Raw genomic sequence first — 12,500 nt, 5'->3', positions numbered from 1 at the left:
TCCTTGCTCGCTTTTTTCTTATTATTGTCATTCTTCTTCGTATTTTCTTAATATTCTTCTTGTCATCGTCATTCTTATTACCAATTTTGCTTGGAAGTTATCAGTAGTTCTTATTTTCTAGTCTATCTTATTATTCTTCCATCTTGTTGTTATTATCATTTTTATTATTAGACAGCACTTCGTCACGTGTGTGTGTGTGTGTGTGTGTGTGTGTGTGTGTGTGTGTGCACGCGTGTGGGGGCAGCTGGCAACCCTCGGCGGCGGCGTGTGACATCTGGCGGCGTCAACCGGAACTAAAGAGTCGTGGTGGACAAAATAGTTTCCTTTATAAACGAGCACATCTTACCCCCTCCCCCCCCCCTCTCTCTCTCTCTCTCTCTCTCTCTCTCTCTCTCTCTCTCTCTCTCTCTCTCTCTCTCTCTCTCTCTCTCTCTGAACAAGCAGCAGCAGATCTTTTGGTCCTCACGAGGCTGTTTGTGATGTTACACTGATTTAAAGTACTAGATACAAGATAGATAGTGAAGTTGAGAGTTTCTCCCCATCTACTCTATTCTATCTTCTTCCTTCCTTTCTTCCTCTTATTTTTTTTCTCTCTCTGTTCTTTCGTTTCTTTCCCCTCTATTCCTTTTTCTTATCCATTCCTTCCTTCCTCCTCTTCCCTTGTTTCTTTCCCCTTTCTCAGTTAATGAAAGAGGAAATGCAAACTGAATAAGGAAGAAAATGTAATCTTTTGAATCGAAGTACTCAAAGATTCACCCGATTTGAAACTTTGAAGCAGTCTGGGATTCGAATGAAGCAGAACGGAACCTGGACTGTTTTTGATGATGATGATGATGATGATGATGATGATGATGACAGAGGAATGAATGAGTGCAATTTTTTTATATCATAGTATTGATTTATCACTTTTGTAAAATTACTAACCATTATTTTTCAGTTTTATTATTATTATTATTATTATTATTATTATTATTATTATTATTATTATTATTGTTATTATTATCATGATTGTTGTTGTTGTTGTTGTTGTTTCATTACTTTTCACAGTTTTCTTTTTTTTCAGGGGATGTTACATTTTTCTGTGTGTGTGTGTGTGTGTGTGTGTGTGTGTGTGTGTGTGTGTGTGTGTGTGTGTGTGTGTGTGTGTGTGTGTGTGTGTGTGTGTGTATTGACTCCTTCAGAACTGTCTGCCTGTTAAGAGCCTTAACATCTGTCTTTGTTTGTCTTCTTTTGTGTGTTTGTCATGCCTCCACACACACACACACACACACACACACACACACACACACACACACACACACACACACACACGAAGCATAGCATGTGTGCACCTTTCTCTCCTGTGTACGTGCACCTTTCCATGTGTGCGTGTGGGTGTGCGCGTGTGTGTGTGCGTGTGACAGTCTTGTGGTCCTGTCCCCTTCCTGAGTTAACGTGAGGCCTCTGTGTGTGTTGCAGGGGAGTGAGGGAAGAGAAGGAGAGAGGGAGAGAAGAGAGAGGGAGAGCAGAGAGGAGGCCAGGCGCCGCCCCATCAGAAAAGCATGCCTTGTCTCCCCAACTGAGCCCCCGCCACGCCGCCCACGCCCCAGCCCCCAGCACAGCCCCAGCACCCCCACAGAGCACCCATGAAATTCTACCCCCAGCCCGCGGACTCCCCCGATGGTGTGCAGGCGTGGGCTCATGAGGACCTTCTCGAGCCCCGCTACGCCACGGACACCAAGACCGCCATGGACCCTCTGGACTCCTTCCTGCGCGACCTGCCGCCCCCCAACACCACCTTCGCGGAGCTCAAGCCCCTGGAGCCCCTGGACTACCTGACGGCCTCCCCGGACACGTCAGCCTCCTCGCGCCATGACACGTCCTCCACCTCGTCCAACTCCCCCGGCAGCCAGTACAAGGGCGCCATCACCAACAGCAACACGTTCCTTGGGTACGCCGGCGGCCCCGAGCCCGTGACGACCACCACGGCGCTCACCCCGCACAAGCCCGAGCCGCCGCACCACCACCCCGGCTACTCCATCACGCAGGAGATCGACGACATCGCGTCCATCATCGGCAGCGCCATTGCGGACAACAGCGTCAACACCAGCATCAACAACATCATGCTGCCGGAGTCCCTGGAGCCGCTCAACGCCCCGGAGTTCCAGGATATCGAGGCGTTCTTCGAGAACATGAGCGGCGGCGTCAAGGTGGAGCCCGCGGACCCGCTCGTCAACTCCACCATGTCGCCCTCAGACCAGTCCCCCTCTATGCCCGTGGTGGCCCAGGCCTCCACCACCAGCGTGGGCCACACCACCATAGAGTACGCTAGCACGCCCACGCACTCGCCCATGCTGTCGTCGCTGCTGGCGGCGGGCGCGGTCACTAATAACAACTACCTGCCGGGGATGGTGACGGAGGCGCAGTACAAGAGCGAGATCTCCATGCCCATCCTGCAGTCGCGCCTCATGCAGGGTCTCAAGGACGTGGGTGGCGGCGGCCTGCTCAAGGCCGACCCCATGTTCGCCCGCTCGCATTACTACAGCCACAAGGACGCGCAGCCGCACACCACAGACCCCACCGCCTTCGCCGTCACCACCACGGACGACCTCTTCACCAGCAAGCTGGACACCAGATCCTACCTGGACAAGACGCAGTTGGCCTCGCCCGAGTCCACCGACCTCTCCTCCACCAAGATCGGCCTGGACTTCCCGGGGCTCAAGATCAGCAAAGGGCGCAGCCGCAAGCAGCAGAGTACAAAGCTCCCCATCACCACGGAGGGCACCAAGGACAAGCCCGTCCACCGCTGCACCGTCTGTAACCGCGGCTTCCTCAACAAGTCCAACATCAAGGTGCACCTGCGTACGCACACCGGCGAGAAGCCCTTCAAGTGCGAGACCTGCGGCAAATCCTTCCGGCAGAAGGCGCATCTGCTCAAGCACTACCAAATCCACAAGAGAGTCGCCAGGGACTGAACGCCGCCATCTTAACTACTCACTACCACCACAACCACTACTTCTACTGCTACTACTACTACTACTACCACACGTCCCTCGAAAGACAAAGGGAATGTTATCTGTGTTTCTTCTTCTTAACTACTTAATTGCAAGTACACACTGATCCCTGTGGCGCCACGCAGGGCTTGTGTGTGTGTGTGAGAGAGAGAGAGAGAGAGAGAGAGAGAGAGAGAGAGAGAGAGAGAGAGAGAGAGAGAGAGAGAGAGAGAGACTAAACCTCCCTTCACTTCACCCTTGACAATGGCCATGGACTTGAGCAGGTGCTGTGAACGCCGAGGGAGAGAGAGAGAGAGAGGAAGAAAGAGAGAGAGAGAGGGGAAGATAAAAGAGAGACGAAGATAAGATAGAGAAAGGGGGTGGGAATTGAAAAGGAAGTAAGGAAATCACGAAAAAAGACAAAGCACATGCATACATTGAGAGAGAGAGAGAGAGAGAGAGAGAGAGAGAGAGAGAGAGAGAGAGAGAGAGAGAGAGAGAGAGAGAGAGAGAGAGAGAGAGAGAGAGAGAGAGAAACACGCTCTTTGGGCCTCAAGTGAAAGCTGGTGGTGGGTGTGACGCAGAGAGGAGGAGGAGGAGGAGGAGGAGGAGGAGGAGGAGGAGGAGGAGGAGGAAGAGGAGGAGGAGGAGGAGGAGATGGGGGAGATGGTGGGGGGCGGTAGAAAGAGACTGAGGGAGTAAGGGGGAGACAAGAATAAGAAAGAAGAGAAGGAGGAAGAGGAGGAGGAGGAGGAGGAAGAGGGAGGAGGAGGAGGAGGAGGAGGAGGAGGAGGAGCAAGAGGGAGGAGGAGGAGGAGGAGAACACCCCCCAAAAAAAACCCATAAACGCCCCCTATAAGAAATAAACCCACTAAACCTCACACAAAGGAGGAGGAGGAGGAGGAGGAGGAGGAGGAGGAGTTAGAACCCCAAAACACACAAGAACACTCACACACCACAAACTCTTAAATAACACCCGTAACGCACCCATTTGTACCCTGAAAAGAACCAAAAAATACGTAAAACACTCAAAAAATTAAAAGACAAACTCCGCAAGCAAAACAAAAAAACCACTATGAACACTCCAGAGACCAAAAAAAAAACATCACACAACACCAAATACTCATCGAAACACCAGAAGTGCCCCAAACTCTTACCCCAACCCACCCCAACACAGCCCTAAGAGCAATAAAGACACGATGTAGAGAACGGTGGGGTGGTGGGGTGGTGGGGTGGAGGCAGCGAGGGAGGCGAGGCGGGAGAGAGAGAGCGCGCTGTTCGCCGCCACTCGACCCACATACTATCTGGGTCACCCCCCCCGCCCTAGCTGGCAAAGGGGTTCTCGTCGCTGTCATCCCGGACCTGGCTCCCTCCAGATCCTCCCTCCCTGCTTACCTCCTTCCCTCCATGTCTATCTATCTCCCTCTCTCCTCCCATCCCTCCCTACCTTCTATATACCTACAGTACATCTCTACCTCCCTCCCTGCCTCCCTGTCTCCTTCCTCGGGTCCAATACAGTAGGAATTCACTAGGATTTCTCCCCCAAAGTTTTCCTCCCTCTCCTCCTCCTCCTCCTCCTCCTCCTCCTCCTCCTCCTCCTCCTCCTCTTTTTTTTTTTTTTACTTTTTTTTTGCTTGTTTTTCTCTCGATTTTTTTTTTTTTTGGTTATGTTCTTCTCTTTTCTTCTGTTCTATCTTCGTTTCTCTTCTCTTCTCTCTCTCTCTCTCTCTCTCTCTCTCTCTCTCTCTCTCTCTCTGGTTTTTCCTTGTTTTCTTTGTCTTTGTTTTCTTTCGTTTTCTTTCCTCTTCTTCTTCTTCTTCTTCTTCTTCTTCTTCTTCTTCCTACTTCTTTGTTGTTTTTTTCCTATTCTATTGTTTCTTCTTCCCGACCCTCCTCCTCCTCCTCCTCCTCCTCCTCCTCCCTCCTCCTCCTCCTCCTCCTCCTCCTCTCCTTCCTTCCTTCCTCTTTCTTTCTGTTATGATTCATACGTTATCTCCCTTCCTCCTCCTCCTCTTCCCTCCGTTCTTCTTCTTCTTCTTCTTCCTCCTCCTCCTCCTCCTCTTCCTTTTCCTCTTCTATTTATGTCGGGTATTGTAGAATCAAGCAACACACACACACACACACACACACACACACACACACACACACACAGGAAAGACAGTCATGCAAAAAACACCTGCAACTTTAATTACAGGTGACATGGTTTCAGGTGTGTGTGTGTGTGTGTGTGTGTGTGTGTGTGTGTGTGTGTGTGTGTGTGTGTGTGTGTGTGTGTGTGTGTGTGAGTGTGTGTGTTAGTGGGTTTTAGGGACATGAAATAGAGAGAAGTATCATCTCCTCCTCCTCCCTCCTCCTCCTCCTCCTCCTCCTCCACCTCTTTAAACTTCTATTTTCCTTTCAAAAAATTTTCTAAACCCACTAATCTCTCTCTCTCTCCTCTCTCTCTCTCTCTCTCTCTCTCTCTCTCTCTCTCTCTCTCTCTCTCTCTCTCTCTCTCTCTCTCTCTCTCCACCGCCAGCACCACCACCATGGGCCAAGACTCACCACTATATGCAAGAGTAAACCCGGGCTCATAACAAAGAGACAATCGCAAATTTTAACGGGATCACAAAACCAAGACAAAAACAAAATAGTCTTCCCCCCATGAGCAGTTCCGTTTTCTTTATTACTTTTTTTTATTTTTTATTATTATTTTTTATAAGACAGTTATTGAAGCAGTGAGGTTGTTAGCAGAGTGAGGAACCGTCTCTCTCTCTCTCTCTCTCTCTCTCTCTCTCTCTCTCTCTCTCTCTCTCTCTCTCTCTCTCTCTCTCTCTCTCTCTCTCTCAAAGGTTAAGTTAAAAAAAGAAAAAAAAATGAATCTCAAAAAATCATTTCCTCTTTCAATACAAGTGCAAACAATATTATTATTAATGATTACTATTATTAATTATTATCATTCTACATATTATTAATTATTACTCCAATGTTGTCACAATTCATTTCCTTCTATAGGCTGCTTTGTGTGTACGTGTGTGCGTGTGCGTGGGTGTACGTAGGTATGTGTGTGTCCGTATACGCTATAGGGAGGCGGGCTGGTCCCTCCCTCTCTGGAATTTTTTTTTTTTTTTTATATATATATATTGTTAATGGTATCGCGGGAGGAGGAGGAGGCCCCACTAAGGTAGATACTCAATTTACCATAGTACCCTTTAAAATCGCCAGTTTTCTTTCCGAGTCATGAAGAAAATGGGGATGTTCGAGATATTCCCCGTAAGTCCGCCCTACTCCGCAACACTTGAGCCTTCCCGTTTCTCTCTCCTCAAACAGGCTTTATTTGGCGTTACTAAAGTTCTCAAGGATGTTTTCATGTTTCTAGTGATAGTTTAACAAAGATTCTGTATCTTGAGTGGGGAAATCACCCATGAGAACCAAAGTAAACGTCTCTGTGGCCTATGAAAGGAGTTTTGATGGGAGACTGAAGTGTTTCGGAAGACGGGCGTGAGTGCAATGATAGCTGAAGGAATAAGTGTTATGTGCTATAAGAGGAAGACTACTGAATATTTGAGCCAGGGAAGTCAAGTATCTCTTACATTGCTTCCTTTGGCTTGGAAAATGCCCTGATTATAGTGCTGGAAAGTGGAAAAAACGGTGGATTAAACTGAAAATGTTAAAAGATCAAAGAGAAAAAGGAAGAAAATGGATTTGTAATTTTGTATTTTATCATCTACCCACATTTATTCTTATTTTTTATCAATATTTACCTTTCCCCCTCTTTCCTATCTATCAGTGTTCTATTTTTTTGGTGAATATGAAACAAAAAAGTGCTAATCTGGTGTCTAAATAAGAAAAGATGATGTCTATGAGGTTAAAAATAAGAATATAGACTCCGTGGTGGTGATGGTGATGGTGATAGAAAAGAAATGGTGCCTGTGTAACATAAATGGTGCTACAGTAATGGTGGCAAGGCGGGTACTGGTGAAAAGGCGCTACTCGTGTGCTACTGGTGTGCTGCAAGATGTGCTGCCTGGTATACTGGTGCCCTAGTACTGGTGGGAGTACAGGGTGACCTCACGAGTACTGGTGGAGTGGTGCGTGGTGATTTGCTTGAGTTGCCCCTTCATGGAAAACGGAGCCTCCCCCCTCCCACCCTTCCCTTCCCCCCTCCCCTTTCCCTGCAATAGGCTGATATGAATAGGCTGACTCTCTTAATAGGCCGTTTCCCACCGTTTAGACCTATGCTTGTGGATAGCTGACGATAGTAATGATGATGGTGACTATTATTATTATTATTATTATTATTATTATTATTATTATTATTATTATTATTATTATTGTTTTTTTTCAGTTTTGCCAGTTTTTTTTTTTTTTTGTTTATTTATATATTTTTTTTCGTGTCACGTGATCTTCCGCCTTCTTTTTTTAATATATACATAGATATTGTAAATTATTAAACTATATATATTTTTTTTTTTTGGTATGTGTGAATGTATGTGTGTGTGTGTGTGTGTGTGTGTGTGTGTGTGTGTGTGTGCAGAGGGGTAACGCAAAACCCTATCTATTATACTCAAAGTTGTATTTTTTCTTCTTCTTTTCCTTCTTCATTTCCTTCTTCTTTTCTACTTTTATTTTTATTTATTGTGTGTGTGTGTGTGTGTGTTTTATAGCGCTTGGGACCCTGAGGAAACACACACACACACACACACACACACACCATCTACATCCACAACAATTTTTACTCTTATTATTAATTATTATTGTTATCATCCTATTTATTTTATTTATTTAATTATTTATTCTTATCCTTCCCCTCTTCCCGACCAAATCCCCTTAAAAAAAAAAAAAAGCACAAAAAAAACACGAAAAAAAAAAACACATAATACATTTTCATACATGTGCATAATTTATTACGGTGCCCGGGGGGGGTGGGTCGATTAAGGGTTCACTACAAGTGCAGACAACTTTGTAACCAGTGAGCCAGCCAGCCAGCCAGACCCCCCCTCCCCCTACACACACACATCATCCCCACCTCATCTTTCCCTGTTCATCCGTTTTCTATTTATTGATCAAAGTCTATCTGTTCTTTTATTTATTTATTTTTTCTTGCTTTTTTCATATTTATTATTCACTTTCCTATTTGTTTCCTTAAGTTATTGTCGACTTTCTACCTGTTCCTTTAATTTATTGTCAGTTTTTCGCTTTTTTTCCTTTTGATTTATTAATTTTTCATCTATTTTTCCTTAATTTATTGTCAGTTTTCACCTTTTTCTTTTGATTTATTGCTTTTTTTATCTGTTCTTCCTTAATTTATTGTCAGTTTTCACCTTTTTCTTCTTTTTCGATTCATTTTTTTTATCTCCCTTATTTATTGCCTAATTTTACCTATCTATCTATCTATCTATATTTACCGTCTAATTATCACCTGTCCCTTGCTTATCTTCATTTATCATCTTATCACACTTGTTCTCGCTTCCTCCCACAATATTACATTCCTATCTTATTTATTTTCTAATCCTACATTTCCTAATCTTTATCACCTGCTATGCTGCTCAATTTTACCTGCCTTTAATCATTCCTATTCACCTACCATTATTTATCTAAGTTCATCGTTAAATCTTACATATATATTCACTACCAACTTGTTCTGTCTCTATCTTAACTGACAATTCTTACCTGTCCTTAACTGTCTACGTACACTGTTCAGTCTTGCCTATCTACCTATTGGCAACCTTGCTGTCTAATTTATTGCCGTCACCTTCTTACCTGTCTTAATTGCTATCATCCATTATCCTTCATCTTTTACCTGTATTTTGTCAACTGTTACCATTTTACCTGTCTCAGTTAATTGCTATCACCTGTTCATATTTCTCACCTGTATTTATGGGCAGCTGCCTTAATTTTAAAACTATTACCTGTTCTTCTTTTATCTTCTACCCGTATTTATTGCCGACTGTCACTTTTTACCTGTCTTAATTTATTGCCAAGTGTCACCTGTCCACCTGTCAACCGTCTGGTAATTTATTCTCTCGTCAGGGTTCACGTTTGTTATTCTGGTAGTGTCTGTTGCTGTATTGTCTTTATTACAACCTCCTTCTCATGTGCAAATACTTGTGTGTACATCAATGTGGCCTTTGTAATTTAGAAAGAATGTATACTTGGTTCTTCTTCTTTTTCTTCTTCTTTTTTTTTTGTATTTATTTATTGGAGTGTTCGATTATTTTATTTATTTATTTATTTATTAGTTTTGTAAAGGTATTTATTTTTTTTTAGGTTTTGTTTTTTATGCATCTGTATTTTTCTTTCTATGTGGGTTTTGAAATGTATTTATAGTAAACGTCGATTTTTTCATATTTTTTTGGGGTTCATGAATGCGTGTATTATTATTATTATCATTATTTATTACTATTACTATTATTATCATTTTTTTTTCCTAATTGTCTAAAAGGATACACGATGGTTAGCTCTTGTGTACATATACGTGTCCCTTCCTGGTCTCCCCTTGTTAGCTGCTAAGTTTGGATTCCTTCACGTGTACATACCTTAAATAACTTGACTTTTTACCGCTAGTTATAATGATGCAAATATTTTTTTTTTCCCGTGTGCGTGATGCTAGATATATTTTTTTTGTTTGTTAATGTAATTCTTCTATATGATTTACTCTCGGAAGCGCAGGAAAGAATGAGTTTGATATATGAATAACAGAATCTCAGGACGTGGGAAAAAGAGAGATAAAGAGAGAGAGAGAGAGAAAATGATGCTGATGATGATTTTTTTTATTTTTTGTGTATTTTGTCTATTAGTTAATATTGTAAATGGTAGAAAAGGAAACAAGGAAATAAACAAATCACCATCTACCAACAAGTTTTGCCAATCATGTCACGTTTTTTTTTTTTTTTAAGTTATAGACGAGAGAAACGAAAGAAAACGGAACTTATGGGGGAATATAAATGTTTTTGGTTATTTATTTATTTTTTTTAGTTTTTATTTACACAAGCCCTATAAATATAATAAAAAAAAGAATCTTAACAATTTTTACCTAAACATCCACTGGTAAAATGAATAAATAAATAAATAAACAAGTAAACAAAACAAAATATAAATACGAGAAATATCTGGGTAAATAATGAAGGAAAAATTAATCCTGTTTTTTTTCAAGTATTTTTTTATTTGATTATTATTTTAATTTATATATTTTTTTTTACATTATTTATTCAATTTTTAATATGATGTTACTCTTACTTTCATATCTCTACATTTTGAGCTTTTTTATTTAATTTTTCTTCTTCTTCTTCTTCTTATTATTATTATTATTATTATTATTATTATTATTATTATTATCATCATCATTATTCATTTCTTTTTATTTACTATTTTCTCTTCATTTTATTATTGTTACTATTATTTTTCATTATTATTATTATTATTATTATTATTATTATTATTATCATTATTATTATTTATTTATTTATTTGGTGTTATCATTGCAATCTCCGTCCTTCCTGCCACCTTCACGAGTCTCGACCCTTCAGGAGTGTCACGCCCCACACACACGGAGGCAACCCGAACCTTTGATCTCTCCCTGCAGCAACTACTGTACATACATAGGCCCGTCACTACCACAATAAACCAGTGTAGATTGTACCACGTGTGTTTCTGTGTCACTCTTGCTGTGTGTGTGTGTGTGTGTGTGTGTGTGTGTGTGTGTGTGGAGGGGGTGGGGGGCGGAGGGTGATGTTAAGGAAGGTAGCTGGAAGTAGTATTAGTAGTAGTAGTAGTAGTAGTAGTAAAGGTGGATCAGGTTAGTAGTAGTAGTCATAGTAGTAGTATTTATAGTATTTGTAGTAATAGTAGTAGTAGTAGTAGTAGTAGTAGTGATGGATTAGTTTAGTAGAAGTAGTAAGAACAAATTTGGCTGAGAGAGAGAGAGAGAGAGAGAGAGAGAGAGAGAGAGAGAGAGAGAGAGAGAGAGAGAGAGAGAGAGAGAGTCATATTTACCTAAGTCCCCTTTTTAAAACACCAACACAGAAAACCATCTTCATAACAATTAAAATATCACACACACTCACACACACACACACACACACACACAACACGACATAACCTTTCCAAACCAAAAAATAAAAAATCAATTTGAACCCTTGAAAAGCCCCTTGAATTTGTATTTCTATCCTTGTCCTCACACTCAGATGCTTCAGACGCACCAAAAACACAACCAAACGACTTAATGAAACAAGAGGCAACACACAAAAATATGAATGAGATGCATATAATACACAAATAGACGAAAAAAAAAAAAAACATGAAAAAAAAAACTCATTAATGCTTCAAAACTCACTAGTGGCTGAGTCGAGGCTTCATATAAAGATTCAACATAGTAATATAGAAAAAAATAAATAAATAAAAATAGAGCAAAATATTACGATGAATAAAAAAAAAAAAACAGAAAAAAACAGAAAAAAGAAAACATTGAAAAAAAAAAAAAACCTAATTGCTTCAGATATTTTTAATGGCTGGTTCGAAGCTTCGCAAATATTCAACGAGTCATTCAAGTGCCGATTACGAAGCAAAATGAGACAAGTGGCATTAAAAAGATAACTATCAATTAATCTTAACATCCTATAGTGCCCGGGTGATGGTACCAGGGAGATGAGGAGTGCCTGAGTGCCTGGAGCGAAGGAACAGACACGAAGGGCAAGGCAGAGAGAGAGACGAAGGAAATTAATGACGAAAAATTATCCTAATCTAAACGCCTTCTTATTTGAGGCTTTTTTTATTCATTATTCCACGTTTTTAGAGCCTCCCTTGCATCATCACCCATGGATTAGAGTATTAGGAACGTCACACATCGGTACTCACCCCCAGCAGACCAATCAGCACAGGGAAAAGTGGAAAAATGAGGCACCACATGAGGATTCTTGAGCCAGTCCTTGCCATCGCTCCCTGTTGCCATTCTTCTTTCCTCTGATGGTTCTCCTTCAACTTGAATTTAGTTTTATTTTACATTTTTGCTTTTGTTTGAACTAGATTTAGTTAGTTTATGTTATTTTATTTGTTTATTTGATACATATGTGTTTTTTTTTTTTTTGAGTATTATTTGTTTGGGAATGTAGATGTTATTGTTAATGGCTTCGGTTCAACTTTGATTCGGTTCTGTATTACTAGGCTTTTGTTTGAGTCGGGTTTATATAATTTCTTTTCATTCACATTTCTTAGGCTATTATCATTTCTCATATCGTTTTTGTAAATTTATATAATTATTTAACACTTATTCTATATATGTTTTTTTAGTATCGATCAGCTATAAGTACGATAATTATTCAAACCGTACGCCATTTATTTTTTACTATTTTTTTTTTATGAGTGACGAATTACTGCATGATATAGAGGTACAGAAAGGTCATTACTATTATTATAAGGTCACTGTACTAGAGCAGGAGTGGTGGATAGGTCAGAGAGAGAGAGAGAGAGAGAGAGAGAGAGAGAGGGAGGCGGCCCCGAAGCTCCGAACAGCCCTCGTGAACCATTTGTCTCGAGAACTTGACCGGGTGA

General features: G+C 41.4%; 1 protein-coding gene across 1 annotated transcript in view; it reads left to right on the top strand.

Moving 5' to 3' along the window:
• LOC135093773 (ichor-like) overlaps window positions 1-3,070 on the top strand; it is a 33,016-nt gene extending 29,946 nt beyond the window's left edge. Inside the window, exon 2 of the mRNA XM_063993383.1 lies at window positions 1,459-3,070. Within this exon, the coding sequence (XP_063849453.1) occupies window positions 1,626-2,954 (1,329 nt within the window). The 5' untranslated portion in view covers window positions 1,459-1,625 and the 3' untranslated portion in view covers window positions 2,955-3,070. The remainder of the gene's footprint in view (window positions 1-1,458) is intronic.
• Window positions 3,071-12,500: the final 9,430 nt, after the last annotated feature.

This window comes from Scylla paramamosain, chromosome 43, assembly GCF_035594125.1.
Source record: "Scylla paramamosain isolate STU-SP2022 chromosome 43, ASM3559412v1, whole genome shotgun sequence".
Taxonomy (NCBI): domain Eukaryota; kingdom Metazoa; phylum Arthropoda; class Malacostraca; order Decapoda; family Portunidae; genus Scylla; species Scylla paramamosain.
This window is presented reverse-complemented; position numbering and strand designations above follow the sequence as displayed.